This window comes from Schistocerca serialis, chromosome 11, assembly GCF_023864345.2.
Source record: "Schistocerca serialis cubense isolate TAMUIC-IGC-003099 chromosome 11, iqSchSeri2.2, whole genome shotgun sequence".
Lineage (NCBI taxonomy): Eukaryota > Metazoa > Arthropoda > Insecta > Orthoptera > Acrididae > Schistocerca > Schistocerca serialis.
The window spans coordinates 41,632,736-41,649,085 of NC_064648.1; the positions used below are offsets into that span (position 1 = coordinate 41,632,736).

Here is a 16,350-nt window from a genome sequence, read left to right on the forward strand (position 1 = left end):
TTTACTACTATTCACTTGTATATGGGTGGAATCGTTTATACTAGAGGGAACGGAAAGAACATGAGGTAGCGAACATTGCCTGTGAATGCTGTGTTAGCAGTTTTTAGAGGTAATATTTGGCATACAGGATACCACTCTATCTTGTTAAAGCCACAATGCGAAACTTTGCTGTTCAGTGAGCATTATATTGCATGGTGAGTGCACTGTTCTTTGTGGAGTATGCAAAATGGCACAGGGAAGGAAGAATTTAAGTGTCTCAATTTATATGTAAGTGTGACGTACAGGGAGATGTTACACTTTACACAGAATTACATCTCCATCTCTCCTTAGCACTGGTCCAAAATTTTCCTTGTAAGTCAGTTGCCATTTTTTGCTGGTTTCTCATTACCATTGAGGGGAAATTTATAAACAGAACATTAATTACCGATGTCGAGCATCACTTCAAGAGGTGACACAGCTAGCAGTTCTGCTATGCGTGTAAGGTGTAGTGGTCATATTATTTTTTTTTTTCTAAAACAAAAATCCTGTAGTGGCATGGCATACTCTTCATAATCCAGAGAGCAGGGGATCAAATCCCATTCAGGCCACAACTTTTTCTCTATGATTTTTCACTGAGCTTTCACTTCTCACATATGTTGGAGTAGCCATGAAAGACATGTGGTTCGGATTCCACATTAAACAGCAAGTCTCCGTTTTCCAATTAGGTAAGTGGGGGAGGTTAGGGACACAAAGTAGTTGCCTTGCTGTCCAGTTGAAAGATCTGCAAGAGGCCTACTGGGTACACCAGACAGAATTCTCTTTTTCGCATGCTTGTTAGCTTGTTTGCTCCAGTGAAAACCTGGCTTAAACTATACAAAACTTTTTTTGAATAACTTCATATTGACAGTTCAATTCTTGCACATGTAATTCTGATAAAAGTGGCTAGCAGAGAAAATAAAATCATGGCAGTGTCTGATGTCGCAGATGACTTCTATCAATGAGGACTTGTAATTTGTTGAAATGAATTGTGTCTTCCCGTACTACATTTTATAACAATTCCTGTAGGCCACTCCTTATAATAATGTTTGAATATTGTATATTTGGCTAACAGTGAAACAGTTCTTTATATATTCCCTGTAGTCATCACAAAAATGCAAAGTGTCTATTGAATGACAAAAACAAACATTTTTCTTTCATCAGGCACACCAGACAAAGGAAAAATTGATGCAGTCATGCACTTCGCAGTAACCACTAGTTTTATTTAGTCAGAAATGTTTACAGCCGTTGTTCTGCATACTGCGCTGCATACCAGACATACTTGATACAATTCATAAAGGATGGCGAAGAAACTTGGTAATACACAAATGACTGGAGCTTAAGAATACTGTTCTACTCATAAACCTAAAGTGAGAGAGAGGTATTGGAAATTATGTTGTCTGATAATTTCCTGAAAAATGCTTTCCACTGTCTTTGTTGAGAGGTTGAATCACACTGTTAGTTCCAGGTAGAATCCACATTACATCTACAGATTTTTTGTCATCCTCCACAAAAACAGAGGCATCGTTATGTCGACACCATGAATCCAACAAAAGCAATGAATCAGTTTCTGCTGCTGGTAGGAATACGTTTCAAACGAGATGTTGAAAATTAGTCTTTCCATTTTTCCAGATTTAGATTTGTGTCAATTACAAGATTTTTGCAACTAAACACTCAATTTTTTATGTTCAGTCCTAATTTGCCTAGCAGTTTTTGAAGATAGATATACGGCTGTGGAAACAGTAAACCACTCATACTTATCACTGGCATTATCGTATATGAATGTGTCATTGCATTCATTGATTGGGCAACCAACTCCATCTCTTTTTTAACTTGGGAATGATTAAGTAAAGTGAGCACGCAGTTCTTTCACGAAACCTGACTGATCAGCATTATAAACAGCAGTTGTGGGGGGTAACAACAAGTTTCGTCTTTACATCAGCTATGAATTTCTCTATAGCACTTTTCGTTGCTGGCAGCTGCTCTTCACGTTTATGTGTCATAAACTTGGTAATTTTGCGACTTCCTATTCTGTACAATTTCTTGAACTTGTGTAGCCATGTCGATAAAGCCTGGAAATTAGCAATTTTCATGTCAGATGCAATTCGGAGGACCCAGTCTCGTAGATCTCCATTGGTAACAGTGCGTAGCCTCTCATGAACATTTCTAAATCTTTTGAACAATTTTTCATTCAGATGGTTTTGGGTTTCCGTTTGGCACATCTTCCTTACTTCATTTAATTCATTCTTCCATTTGTACAATTCATGCTCCGATTTTATGAAATGGAATGCCTTTGCACACTACATAACTTCATGCATTTTTTCCCTTCTTTCATTTAATCAATATTTCTCTGGCTCTTCTTTGTCGCAGAGAGCTGTTGCAGTATTGATTGGGAGGTCCTCTTCTTCAGAACTGATACTAGCACAACTGATGTTGTCTGAACCATATTTCATGGAATCGTCACAGATATTTCCTATTTCTTGTAATGTATTCACAATTTGAAATGTCGATATCACTCGAATGAATGTCAAGGAAATCAACTAACAAATGACACATATGTAAGGCCTCAGGAGAAGTAGGGATCATTCTATTGGAAATCATCAGATGAGGATTCCATCATGGTTACAGATTTTAATAAAATGTGGTACAGTTAATACCTACACTAAAGTAAGTTCATAACTCAGGTATTGAAATGTGAAACCCCCAGGGGGCTGAGCAAGGCTCTCCCAAAGCTACAATTTTGGCCTTTTTTACAAAATAATAATAATAATATCATGTGTGACCTCCTAGCTCCTGTACTAAATCAGATACAACCAAAAGGTTGGGCTTATTTGAAAGGTAACACCTTTCCCTCATAGGAGAAAGCAATAATGTGTTGTAATGGTTCATGGTTCAGAAGTAATACAAAGACAAACAGCTACACAAGTTATCACATTTTAACAAGTTTCCAATATTTTTTTATCTCATGTGGAATGATAGTACTGAAACAACATTTGGTGTGTATAGAGAGGTTATAGGGCTGAATTCTTGAAACGAGTTTGGTTGTGTTACTTGCACACACTCTTTCACTTTTTGGATTTTGAAAATTCTGAAATTGTCGAAAATTACTATTTGGGACATCCACATATGCAGTGTGTGCAAGGTCACAGCGTGCTGCAAATTCCATCATTATGTAGCTTGTATCTAAGTCTAATTACCCCCAAAATATCTTTGTGTTGCTCCCATTTATTGTAAGTCATTTAACAACTGATACACCACATATTATACTAGGCATTCCATGAGTGAAAAACCTATGAGTGAAAGTTAAAAATGTGAAAGTCATGACTGTGAATAGTTTAAGTGAAATCCTAAGCCACTGAAATTACATGTAGAGAATAGAAACATTCTGCAACTTTTTTCCCCTTTCATTTATCACCATCATCTTAGAGAAATTACAGTTATGAGTGGTAGTGGTAAACAATAGGTTGTCAAGATGGCAATGATTTCACACCATTATTGACAAACAGTTCATTATTAAGCTTGTTTTCAGTAGCATAGCTAGAAAATCTGGAGACTAGTAGGCATCACCAAATTATTTTGCATTAATTTCTTTTTTACAGTGAAAGCTCTCCCATCTGTCACAAAAATCGTGCATTGATTTTTGATGGTAAAGACTGACTTTCATTTCATTGAGTCATGCTCAAGATTTACTTAATTCTGTAAGTTACATTTTAATTCAAATTGTTTTTTTTTTTCATACATAAGCACTATGGTGGATCAACAATGTGATGGATTGCACATGCTACTTGTGATGGATGGGACAATTTATATGAGATAATTAAGTTAAAATATATCCTCCAAAGCATCAAACCATGACACTGCTATCTTTCAGGGATGTTTTCTGAAGTGTCCAAAGTACATTCAGTTAAATTCAATTTTTAATTTTTCACTCTGTTTTATTTTTATGGTGTTAATCCAGAACTGTTGGTCAAAACTGCAGACAAAAATAATGGTGAATTACTGAAATTTTCCATTAATCTTGTCTATCAAATAATAAATGTTTGAAAATCATCTAAAGAAATCAAGGATTTAAATTAAACATTTTATTTTGATTTCCCTAACTCCAAATGTGCCATCCATCACTTGTGGAAAGCCTGATACATGTAATCATAATTTATTGTATTTATGTACAGACAGCAACCTAACACACTACCTGTAATTCAGTTCTGCCAGCCCAGGAATCCTAATTGGTCCACCATCACCATCCAATCACAACTTTGCTGTCATTGTGCACAGTATTGGATTATCTTATGAGGAGTGTGCATGACACTACAGTTCAATATGAAAGTGAGTCGTGAAGTGCATGATCAGTGTGTGGATGACATGGAGAAATGTTTCTTGGTGCAGTAATAGGACAGGAGTGCCACAAACTCTCTTACTGTAGGCAGTCGGGACTACGTCAATTAGATACTGACCCAAGCATTCTTTCATTTTATATCTCAAGAACTGTTGCAATTTATTGCAGACGAAACAAATCGTTTTTACGTTTACACCAGAGAAAATACTACAGAATCTGTGAATTCTCGACTGTCAATGTGGAAAGACACTGGATTTGTGGAAATGTATTGTTTTGTTTCTATTTGCCTTCTAATGGCGCAAGTTAAGAAGTTGAAATTAAGTGATTACTGGTCCAGAGATACACTTTTGAACAAGCCAGTTTTCAGCGAAATTATGTCCCAAGATCGTGTTTATCTATTTCTGAGAATGATACACTTCAGTGATAACTCTGCGATTGCTGGGGATGACAGTCTGTTTAAAATTAGGACGATTGTTGACAAAGTTCGTAAGACGTTTCATAATTCATTTCGCCCACATCACAGGCTTTGTATAGATGAAGGTCTGCTGCTGTTCAAAGGACGATTGTCTATTAAACAGTTTATTCCAACCAAGTGAAGTAGATTCGAAAAAAGACATTTGCACTGAGTGACTGTCAGAGTGGGTATATTTTGGATTTTATTGTATATACAGGAGCAACAACAGAAATTGGGTTCCACTATTTGGGAAAAAGTGGCTATGTAGTGGCAACTATTATGGGACCGTATTTGGAATGGGGTCATATTCTAACGTCGATAATTGGTACTCCAGCCCGGACCTGTTCCTCTGGCTTCACAACCATGGAACAACCACATGTGGTACTGTTCGTAAGAATAGGCGCAACATGCCAAAACTGCAGCAGAAATTAAAACGACGAGAAACTGAGTTTAAGTCTATTGACAAGGTCCTTGCTATCAATTTGTGTGATAAGAGAGAGGTGTGCATGTTGACCGCAAGTCACACAACACAAACGGTTGAAACAGAGAAGACTGACTGAAATACTGGCGAAAAAATAAAGAAACCGCAATGCATTGTAGATTACAGTTAGAGTATGGTTGCAGTTGACCGTTTTGAACGTTGTGACATGTCACTGAGTTCAATGGGATCAGTGCATAAGACTGTGAAATGGCACAAGATTATTTTTTTTTGTGCATTCTAAATGCTAATGCTCTCCACCAGTCGGTAACAGGGCGAAAACTGGCACTCGCAAATTTTCACCTTTCTCTCGTAAGGGAGATTGCAGAAAAATATGCTACAGATTGGAAAGAAGCTGGTAGGGGAAGGCGCTACGATGGCGAGAATTCTCTGTGTTTCAGAAGGAGACATTTCCGGCTGTTATTGTGAGTGAACATTCGCAGAAAAGTACGCCAATGCGCAGATGCGTGGTTTGCACGAAACAGAAAGTGCGCCGGGAAACTAGATTCCAATGCAAAACTTGCAACTTTCCATTATGTATTGCACCCTGCTTTGAGACTTATCACACAATGAAGCATTACTAATCATTGGGAACTAAATCTGAGAAAATTTATAGACGCTTCTGAATGAATTACTAAAAAGGGCAAAAATGTAAAATAATATATAAATCTATTTTTAGCTTCGCCAGTGCCCGTTCAAAGCCCGGATGGAAAAGAAGGATGGGAAATAGATGCAACAGGCGTAAGATTATTTAAACGAAGCCTGACTTCTTCATATGTAGCAGTTTACTGGCAAATGAATGGACTTGGTGATTGAGATGGCGCAATATCTGTACTGTGGCAAATGTAATTATGCCAAGTACGTTGCGCCAGTATAACAAAACCCATACATTAATCTGTATACGATACATTTAAATTATTAACACGTAACATGGGCAGTTATATTCTTTTATCCTTAGTAGTACAAATATAGATCACATTCGTTCTACTTGTGCAAAACCTGTTTTCCATAACTGATTTAAACGCCTCTGATTAACGAGAAGCAACATGCCAAAGTTAACACTCTGTTCTCAGTGCGATTTTTCTTGCTACTTTGCCTCTGTTGTTAGCCAATATTGGAAATTAAATTCATTGTTCTCGGGAGGGTGGGAGGCTTAAAATTTGTTGTCTGAATGAGACTGGCTTTGAAGCATTAATAGAAAACGGTATTTGTAAGAAGTATCGAATATACCCTGCTTTCATCTTTTTATAAAAATCAACATCTTTTCGACTAATTTGTAGATTATTGGAAAATAGTAGGGGAACAAAAATTTTTATTCCTTATCGTTGTGCTGTCAATCTATTATTGCACTCTAAATTTCATTTTCATCATGCATTCACTCTACTAGGTATGCAAATCCGAAGTTTACATTGTTTTCGGGCCTGATTTTCGCGCCCAACTTTCATTCCAGTTATAAAACTTGGTATGTTTTACAGAGCATAGTTTTTTAGGAAAATCAGAACGAAAATACTGCATTTTTGACGTTTTTATCTTCAATTTTGCGCTTAATTCTTTCAGTACTGGAAAGTGCTACAGAAATGAAACTTTATATTTAAGAACCTTGTGTTGTTAGGTTACTACATGGCAAGTTTCACGTTCGTCATAGCCTTAGTTCAGGACATGCAAGAAGACAAATTGGAAATTTTTTCTGGTGCCTATTTTTGGCCGATTTACCTACAATTTTCTGGCTCAAGATGCCTAGTAAAATCCTTTTCATTAGTATTCTTAAAAGAACACGTGAAGTTGTACAAATGACCAAATTTGATTTCTTTGCAAAAATCGCCAAAAATTCATGCTGGCTCTGAGCAAGTCATCAGCCGAGAAGTATTCAGTACAGGGCGGGTTAGGCAGCCTGGGCCGATCCGGTCTCAGCGGCAGCTTCGAGTGGCAGGCACGCAGGTAGCCGGATTAGGCCACAGGCCAGGATACCTCAGTGTGCCAAGTGGATGGTGCGCCTCCAGTAGTCAAAGGGTTAAAGAATACAAGGAGAAACACATTGCTTTAGTGAATCTGAAGGAGCTGTATGCGGCCTTCAAAGAGAAGTTTCCCACTTATAAATCTGGTTTCTCGAAATGTGCACAGTTTCTTTCCAAATGGTGTATACTCGCGGGTGGTCATGGAACCCATGCTGTGTGTGTGTGTGTGTGTGTGTGTGTGTGTGTGTGTGTGTGTGTGTGTGTTTTCTATAAGTGTGATAAGTGCCCTGGAGTGCAGTGTATTTCAGCTCTTGTTGCAGAATCAGAAGCACTGCATTTGGCTGAAAATGTCCAGTATATGTAGTTCATCACAACAGATAGATGTACATTGATATCAGTGGCGGAAACAGTTGATTTCGTACACTATTATTGCAACAAACTGGAATTGCTGAAAAGTCATCATTTTATAACAAAACACATTATTTACTGAAAGAAACGCTTGGCCCAACAGAGTGTATTGTGATTGGAGATTTGTCTGAGAATTACTCGTTTATTGTACATGACGTAGCACAAGGATTTCACAGGCAGCAATCCCAGACTACAGTGCATCCATTCGTAGTTTCTCTACTGAAATTAGCGTCAGAGTCATCATCTGTAAAGACAATGTGCATTGTAAATGACTCTGTCACTCACTCAATACCTGTAGTACATTGTTATCAGAAAACCATTATTTACCATATAAAAGGAGCAATGCCACACTTAGGAAAAATTCACTACTGTTGAGATGGAGCAACATCTCAATATAAACACTGGAAAAATTTAAAAAAATCTGACACTGCATTCTGAGGACTTCAGAATTGATGTTGAGTGGCATTTCTTTGCCACTAGCCACAGGAAGAGTGCCTGTGATAGAGTTGGAGGGATAGTCAAAAGACTGACTGCCAGAAGAAGTGTTTTAAGCACTTCATCACTCAATCCTCACTGCACAAGCACTTTTTGAATTTGTGTCACAAGGGATAAAGGGTAATTAGTTCTTCTATGTGTCCTCAGAAGACATTGAAAATAACAGTGCAGTGCTACTGAATGAAAGATTTGATCACTGCTGGACAATTCCAAACACAAGAGACTACCACCACTTTATCATATGGCTTATCTCACACACAATGCAGAGGCACAACAGTCTCCAGTACAATACCAAGCAGTATGATTGCAGGATATCGGGCCATATTTTTATATTATTTGTGTCTATGATTCTAAGTGGTACCTTGCGTTTGTTATGGACTGTTCTGAAGAGAACCAAGATGTTTTGGTGAAGTATCTGCATCACCTGGACCAGCTAAAGCTTAGTTTTTAACCAACGAAGTCAGCTAGGTGAAACTCAGAGACATTCTAAAACCAAATGTTGTGTGAAACACTAGAACAGGCAGACAGTATGCACTGGACAGGGCAACTGAAATTCAAATACTCCAGTTGTTTAACAACTTTCAGCAATCTAAGTGAGGAAAGGCACTGATCTTCAGTGCACGTGCTTCGTTTGTAACTTTCTATTTACATAATGACTGATGTGTTCAGAGTGTGAAACATATTATTTCTACTAATTTAAATTGAATATGTTACAGAATAATAGGTCTCCTCTTGTGTTAAATTCTGTGGCATTTGCAATATTGTCCTTATTGACACATACACTCTGTTAAAGAGTACAGTAAAAAAAGTTACGCATTGGAGTAACACAAAGATATTTTGAGCGTAATTAAACTTAGATACAAGCTGCATAATGAAGCAATTTGCAGGGTGCTATGACCTTGCACACACTGCATCTTGGGAGGTCCCAAATGGTGATTATCGACAATTTCAGAATTTTTCAAAACTCAATAAGTCAACGTGTGCATGCAAGTAACACAACTAAATTTGTTTTATGAATTCAGCCTTATCACCTCTCTATATACACTAAATATTTTTTTCAGTACTGTCATTCACACATGAGATAAGAAATATTGGAAACTTGCAAAAACGTGATAACTTGTGTAGTTGTTTGTCTATGTATTACTTCTGAACAATGAACCATTAGAACACATTATTGCTTTCTCTTACAAGGGAAAGGTGTTACCTTTCAAAATAAGTCCAACGTTTTGGTTGTGTCTGATTTAGTACAGGAGGTAGGAGGTCACACATGGTATCATGTTCGTTTTTTTTCCCCCTCTCCTTTAGAGCAAAATTGTAGCTTTGAGAGGGCCTTGCTCACCCCCTGGGGGTTTCACATTTCAGTGCCTGCTGTATGAACTTCATTTAGTGCAGGTATTAACTGTACCAAATTTCATTAAATTATGTAACCATGATGCAAGCCACTTTGGTTAAAATGTGTTGATTTTCAGTGGAATGATCAGTAGATGATTTCAGCTGAAAACCACGTTCTTCATATCTCATCATTGCTAAATTGAGAACTTTAATTGGATTCCACGTTACTGTGAAACTGGAAGGAAAAAAGGTACTATTAACAGGCATGATTTATGAAAACACAATAAATATTAATTCAGCTTTATCTGTATTGTTAACACTTATCAACACTGCAAAAAGCAACTGATAATTTGTGATAGATATTACTTGAGTGACTAATTCGAGAGAATAGTAATTGTGCACTGTGTGTGTGTGTGTGTGTGTGTGTGTGTGTGTGTGTGTGTGTGTGTCTAGTTGGATATGTGCAGTTGGTGCAGCAACAGTCGAGGTGTACATTTCTGCCACTGCCTAGCAAGCTATGAATTTGGCAATTTTCAGCTATTTATTTTTAATACATGCCGTCTCTTAGCAGCTAAAATTTTGACAGTGCATTTAGTACATTGCCTTCTTCCTGTGTAAAAAGTTTCAGGGTAGGTTTCGACATGTCTTATTGGACACTTGCCTTGTTATACAGTTAAATTGGATTCTCTATCCTGACATGTCAGTTGGGATACGCCATAAAAATAAAGTGAGGTCTTATTTTCACCTTCATGCAGATGAATCTATTAGCCTCAGTGCTCTATATCAGTTCTGATGTTTGTGCATTGATCCAAGGAGGATTCCCCAGGTTCACTGTGTTTTTCTGCCAAGCTACTGTTTTCCCTGGAAGAACCTTGTGCTGTTCTATTTCTGCAAGTGCAGGCCAACAGCTAGGTACATCAATGTCCCTGCGTTACTTAGTGTTTCATGGTACATAATGTATGTTTTAGTTTTTCCCAATAACCATAAATTAATCATATACAGATGTGTCTTGTCTCACCAACTACTCAATAACCACGTTATCAGTCCCCATTGTTTTTGCAGTAAAAGGCACTATCAAGTTGGCTGCTAGTGGCTTCATGGAAGGGGATATTAAATCAACGCTGATTGCACTTCTGTTGATTGCAATTGTGTCTGCTGCCGAACAGCTTGCAGTGCATCTACTTGCCTGCATAATTACTCCCTGTATTCTATCTGCTTCAAATTAACTGCCAATAATTTGTTTACTTGTTCTGATACTGTGCCAACAGACTCACCAGTAGTAGCTGCACATATGTCTGCCATTTTTTGTGTTCTGCAATTGTCATTACAGTTTTTAAAAAAATGAAAAAACTCCAGATAAAATTCAAACACAAAATAGATTAAACTATTTCTTATGTGGGATCATGGCGCAATAGGGTTGTAAACAGTTCTATGCAAAATGACCAAATTATCTACAAATGTTACATGTAGCTGGCAAGTCTTTATTGCATGGCAACTTGTGCCCTGACAAATGAGAGATTCTACACCTCCCTGGTATTAAAAACTCTTCTCGGAAATCACCTCTGAATAGTGACATGTCTGTAGGTTCCTTCAGCTTGGCATATGAAACTTTCAGAGTTCTAATTATGCCTCTATGACTTGTCATATACACACAAAATGAACAAAAAATATTGTGCACAGAAAAGAGTAAATTAACTGCACTGCAAGTGGTGATGACTGATGTTGCAGGTGAAGTTTGACTGCACTCTACACATACTAACTGAAAGGAACTATTTACATCAATTTTCCTGTGACATTAAACTACTAACAGCAACAAAGGTACCAACACCAGCTGTATTTAATCTATCCCTTCAGAACACCATTAAGTCCTGTGTAAGAATTTCAGCTGATCATGTCTCCAGATTTAGCCAGCTTGAACTTGAGTGCTTCCAATTAGCACTTGGAAGTTAGGTTCTTTCCTGGTGCAGCTATGAAGTTTACAAGGACAGTACTGACTGTTCCTATGTCTATTATGTACTGGTGTTTATACTGAACCATTTGAGACTGAAGCCTTTTCTCTACTTTCTTGAGACCTTATAACCTAAAAAGTAACTAATCCATTCCATATGGCCCTGCCATCCATTTAGCCACCTTGTACATGTAGCAGATGCCTGACCTGTGAAGCAGAACTCAAAACTCCACCACTCTATGGCGCAAATTGAGAAATCTGCAACCTAAACATTTGCAGAATTAACTGAGAGACTGATTCAGAACCTCCATTTGGCTCATTACCAAAGCTCTGAAATCAATCCTGTTGATGATGCTACATTTGATGAACTCTGTATTCATCCCACAAGTAAGACTGGCAGTCTTTACCATGTCAGCTAGCTGCCCGAAACCACAGAGAGAATCTCTTCTGATTGAGTGATTCACATTGTTGGTACTGACATAAGTGACCACCTGCAGTTGGCTGCACCAGTGCTCTTCATGGCATCTGCCAGCACTTGTTTCATATCTGGAATTATCCCTGCAGGTATGCAAATAGCGTGTACACTGGATTTCATCCCCTCCTAAGGCACTCCAATATGTGCCTGACATTAGAGCTCCCAACTGCTAGCACTCCCACCCCCTGTGAATGCCCATATTGTGCAGGTCAAGAGGCTTCCTTTGAGATTAGATTAGATTAGTTTTTCGTTCCATAGATCTGTGCTGAGGAGATCCTCGTGGATGTGGAACATCTTAATTTTTTTTTTCTAGCTGAAATAACAATACTAATAGTATGAGTATATACAATACATCATTTTTTAAACTGCAATAACAATACTAATAGTGTGAGTATATACAATACATCATTTGTTTCTATTAAAAAATTCGTCAATGGAGTAGGAGGAGTTGGCCACTAGTAAGTCTTCCAGGCTCCTTTTAAACTGATCTTTACTTGTAACTAAATTTTTTATGTTTGCTGGAAAATTATTGAAGATGAGTGTTCCTGAGTAGTGGACCCCTTTTTGAACTAAAGTAAGTGCTTTTCAGTCCTTGTGCAGATCATTTTTGTTCCTGGTATTGTATGTATGAACTGAGCTGTTTGTTGTAAAAATAGATGTATTATTTAGGACAAATTTCATTAAGGGAACCCGGAACCTAAAAATGATGAAATTTTTGGGTTTTCAGTTTATTGTGAAATAAAATACTACAGATCTTCCTCTTTAAAATGGCATATTAATCTTACCTGTAGCTCAACTCCAACTATTTAAAATATTGTTTTCAATAATGTGCTGTAGAAGTTACTCAAACATTGTGGAATGACAAAAATAGATATATGTCATCATACATAACTTAACTAAATCCAAGCTTTAAGCTTCTAGCCAGCTGACAGAGTATAGTAAATCATAGTAGAGAGATAATACTGAAGATTTCACAATTTATTATGAATGTTCCTGCTGTAACCTGGATAATCATAGTCTCCCATGTTAGTTGCTATAATTGTGTACTGAGACCAATTTCATAAAACTGAACTCATGCAAGTGCCTAGATGTAACAATTTGTGGAGGTATGAAATGCAATAATCACATGGATTCAGTGCTGGGTAAGGTGTGTGGCAGACACCAGGTCTTTTGTAGAATACAGAAGAATGCATTTAGTCTCGAATGATTGCTGTCAAAACATTCATGTGTCAGATCCTAGAATATTGATCAGTATTATGATCACTGGGACCCGTACCAAATACGATTTGCAAAGGATATTGAACATGTGTAAAGCAAGGCATCAAGAATGCTAACAAGTTTGACCAATGGGAGAGCATCACCAAAATGTTTAAAAAACCTGAACTCACAGGTACTTGAAGAGATATGGCAACTATCATCCAGAAGTCTACTTAAAGGACTTCATGACTAAATATTAAGTTAGAAAGCAAAGGACATAGTACAACCTCTACATATCATACTCTAGGGACTGTCGAGACTAAATTAGACAAGTTGTAGCATGCACATACGCATTTAAGGAAACATACTTCACGTGAACCATGTACGATTGGAGTAGGAAAATACAGTAATGTGTGCCAAAATGTGAAATAACAGGTGTTGTACACTTTACAGCAGTTTGCAGAGTATACATGTAGATGTAAATTTTCATGTCTGTCTGTTGTGTAGATGTTACTTCACTTCCCTGAGCACATTGATGTCCAAGCCATGAGAGAAATGGGAGGCAACATGCCATAGACAGATGTGCATAATTTCTTGTTCAGATTTTACAGCAATATACTGTGATTTATCTTGAATATATGGAAACCCCATGTAATTAGACCAGGTCATCAAGTAGCTTTGTTCAGGCCACATATCCTCCAGCATCAACAGTTGGTGGTTATACCAAGGTATCCAACTGAATAATACTCCACATCTTCCAGACTGCTGTCATAGTTTCACGAAATTTGTGTTCCGATTTTACCATATATTTCAACTAATTGGTAAAATGTATTAGTGTAATGTCAGCAGTCTACCTGTTAGAGAAGGATCTATTTCTTCGATGATAGCAGGGTGAAAGCAATGCCTTTCGTTTGTTCTCTCCTACACTAAATATATGAAACACAAATTTTATTGTATTATGGTTGGTTCAAGACACTCACCATACTTGACTTTTTCATCAAATCCACAGAACTAGGTGGCCATGCATTTTAGATTAATTGGTCGACAAATTAAATTATACAGAAATTATAGTACACACTGTATGTTGAATTCCATATAACTAATATACCTCACATTGGTTAATATCTTGTAGATGTAATGACTACATTATCTATTCTGAAGTAGGAAAACTACAGCTACAGAAAGTTCTTATTAATTTCTGAAAAGTATTGTTCACAGTTTCATCTGTTATTTTGTTTACATTTTGATGCTCTTGTCTTGTTTTATTTGTGAGAAGGTAAATGGATGTGAACTGTGTGTGCATAGCTGAAATACTGTCTGTTACAGTCAAGAAGGTGTTGATTACTGAAACGTCCATGTTCAGCATCAGCTAAATAAATATTTACTAACTTCTACTCATTTTCAGGTTGAAATCTGCTGTCGGCAAGGTTGGAAGAACTATGTTACAAGAAAATTGTCTGCATGGAGTTACTATTCGTAAGTTGGAGATTGCTGCTAAGAAATCGGCATCTGTTACTTTGTCTGGTACCGTGAAGAAACTATCATTAATACATACTGACAATAGACCACATAAATGTAATGTTTGTGGAAAGTTTTAAATTATCTGGGGATCTCAACAGGCATTGTTTAATACATACTGGTGATCGGCAACACAAATGTACTGTTTGTGGCAAATCCTTTACTCAATTCACTAACCTGAGGAGGCATAACTCAGTACATACCGGCGAGAGTCCACACAAATGTGGCATGTGTGGAAAATCGTTTACTAGGTCTGCAGGACTTAAGAAGCATTATCTACTACATTCAGGTGAGAAGCCACACAAGTGTGACCTGTGTGGCAAAACGTTTAGTATGTCTGACGGACTCAGGAAACACCAATTAATACATACTGCTGAAAAAGTGTACAAATGTGAAGTTTGTGCGAAACGTTTCTTAAGGGCTGGTGAACTGAAACAGCATAGACTAGTACATACTGGAGAGAGGCCATACAAATGTACTGTTTGTGGAAAATCATTTGCCGAGTCTGGAAATCTCGGAAGGCACGTATTAACACATACTGGCGAGAAACGACACAAATGTCTCGTCTGTGGAAAATCCTTTACTGTGTCTAGTCAACTTAAAAGGCATTCGCTAATACATGCTGAATAAAGTCTGTACTGATATTGTGTTTGTTGATGAGATTTAGTTAGCATTGGTAGTCTTAAGTGCTATGTAGTTGTTGGAGCACAGGAAAATGTCGGGAATTTGATTTTTGTAAAAATATTGTTTCCTGTCTGACTGAAGTTCAATGCAGTTTTTTACAAGGGATACACGCTCTACAAAAGCATGACACTGAGTTAAACCATTTCACTAATCACCAAGCTGCACATTCTGCAGAGAGGCTACACATGTAGTAGTGTTTGTTGCACTTCTTATCAATTTCTCATGGCCCACATTGTTATTGAAACCAACTGTGTATATATATTCTGTATTGAGCCCAAAGTTTTATATGATAAAGCAGTTCTAATTAATACAAGGGGCTCAGAGATCTCATTGTATGAAATATGTTTGCTTGAGGCAACTTAATTGTATGTTTTTAACAGTGTACACTGAAATACACCTGTATCATAATAAAGTGGAAATTTGTAAATCTGTGTCTGTTCAGAAATCATAATGTGTGATGTCTTCAAATTTTACTGCTGGTAGAATTACAGATATATGAGTTTGGTTGTTCTTTTAATTGTATGAATTTCTATGTTGCTAAACTATTAAAATAAATTCTCACAATGTAAAAAGCATGCAAATTCTTAAATTTACCTCTGTGCACTGTTAGTATGGTTCGTAAATATTCTGTGTTGCAGTAAGAATATTGTTTGGTGTTCTGATTTTCGTGTGTTCTCCAGTATTCAGGTGACATATTTTTCCAGAATTTTAATTAAGTAGGTTGAAAAGTGACGAATATGTAACCTAATTTAAATGCCACTAGATAGTTTTTACACTGTGATACGTATGTCCATGTAGATTCAGAAGTGAATAATATAAAAAGTGAAAATATGTGTATATATTGAAGCAATTTATCAGTGCTCTAATCTGAAAAACTCTGCTTTTTTGTCTTTTGCTTAAAATGTTCATCATGGTTAAACTTATATAATTCCATATTTCTGATTGTAGCCTTTCAAATTTTTTGTGTAAACCTGCTTTGAAAACTTATTACATTAAACCATACATTCATTAGCTGGTGTCGATCCAACATTGCTTCCATGTCGCAATAAGTAGTT

General features: G+C 37.0%; 2 protein-coding genes across 3 annotated transcripts in view; both read left to right on the plus strand.

Annotated features, from left to right (window-relative positions):
- LOC126426976 (uncharacterized) overlaps positions 1–14,691 on the plus strand; it is a 141,691-nt gene extending 127,000 nt beyond the window's left edge. The window contains exon 8 of one of the 2 annotated variants that reach the window (XM_050089133.1): positions 14,499–14,691. In XM_050089133.1, the coding sequence (XP_049945090.1) occupies positions 14,499–14,691 (193 nt within the window). The remainder of the gene's footprint in view (positions 1–14,498) is intronic. The other variant, XM_050089134.1, reaches the window with a different exon arrangement.
- Positions 14,672–15,797, plus strand: LOC126426975 (zinc finger protein 708-like). The gene has a single exon (XM_050089132.1). It carries the CDS (start codon positions 14,672–14,674, stop codon positions 15,239–15,241), a length of 570 nt encoding a protein of 189 aa, XP_049945089.1. The 3' UTR covers positions 15,242–15,797.
- The last annotated feature ends 553 nt before the right edge of the window (positions 15,798–16,350 follow it).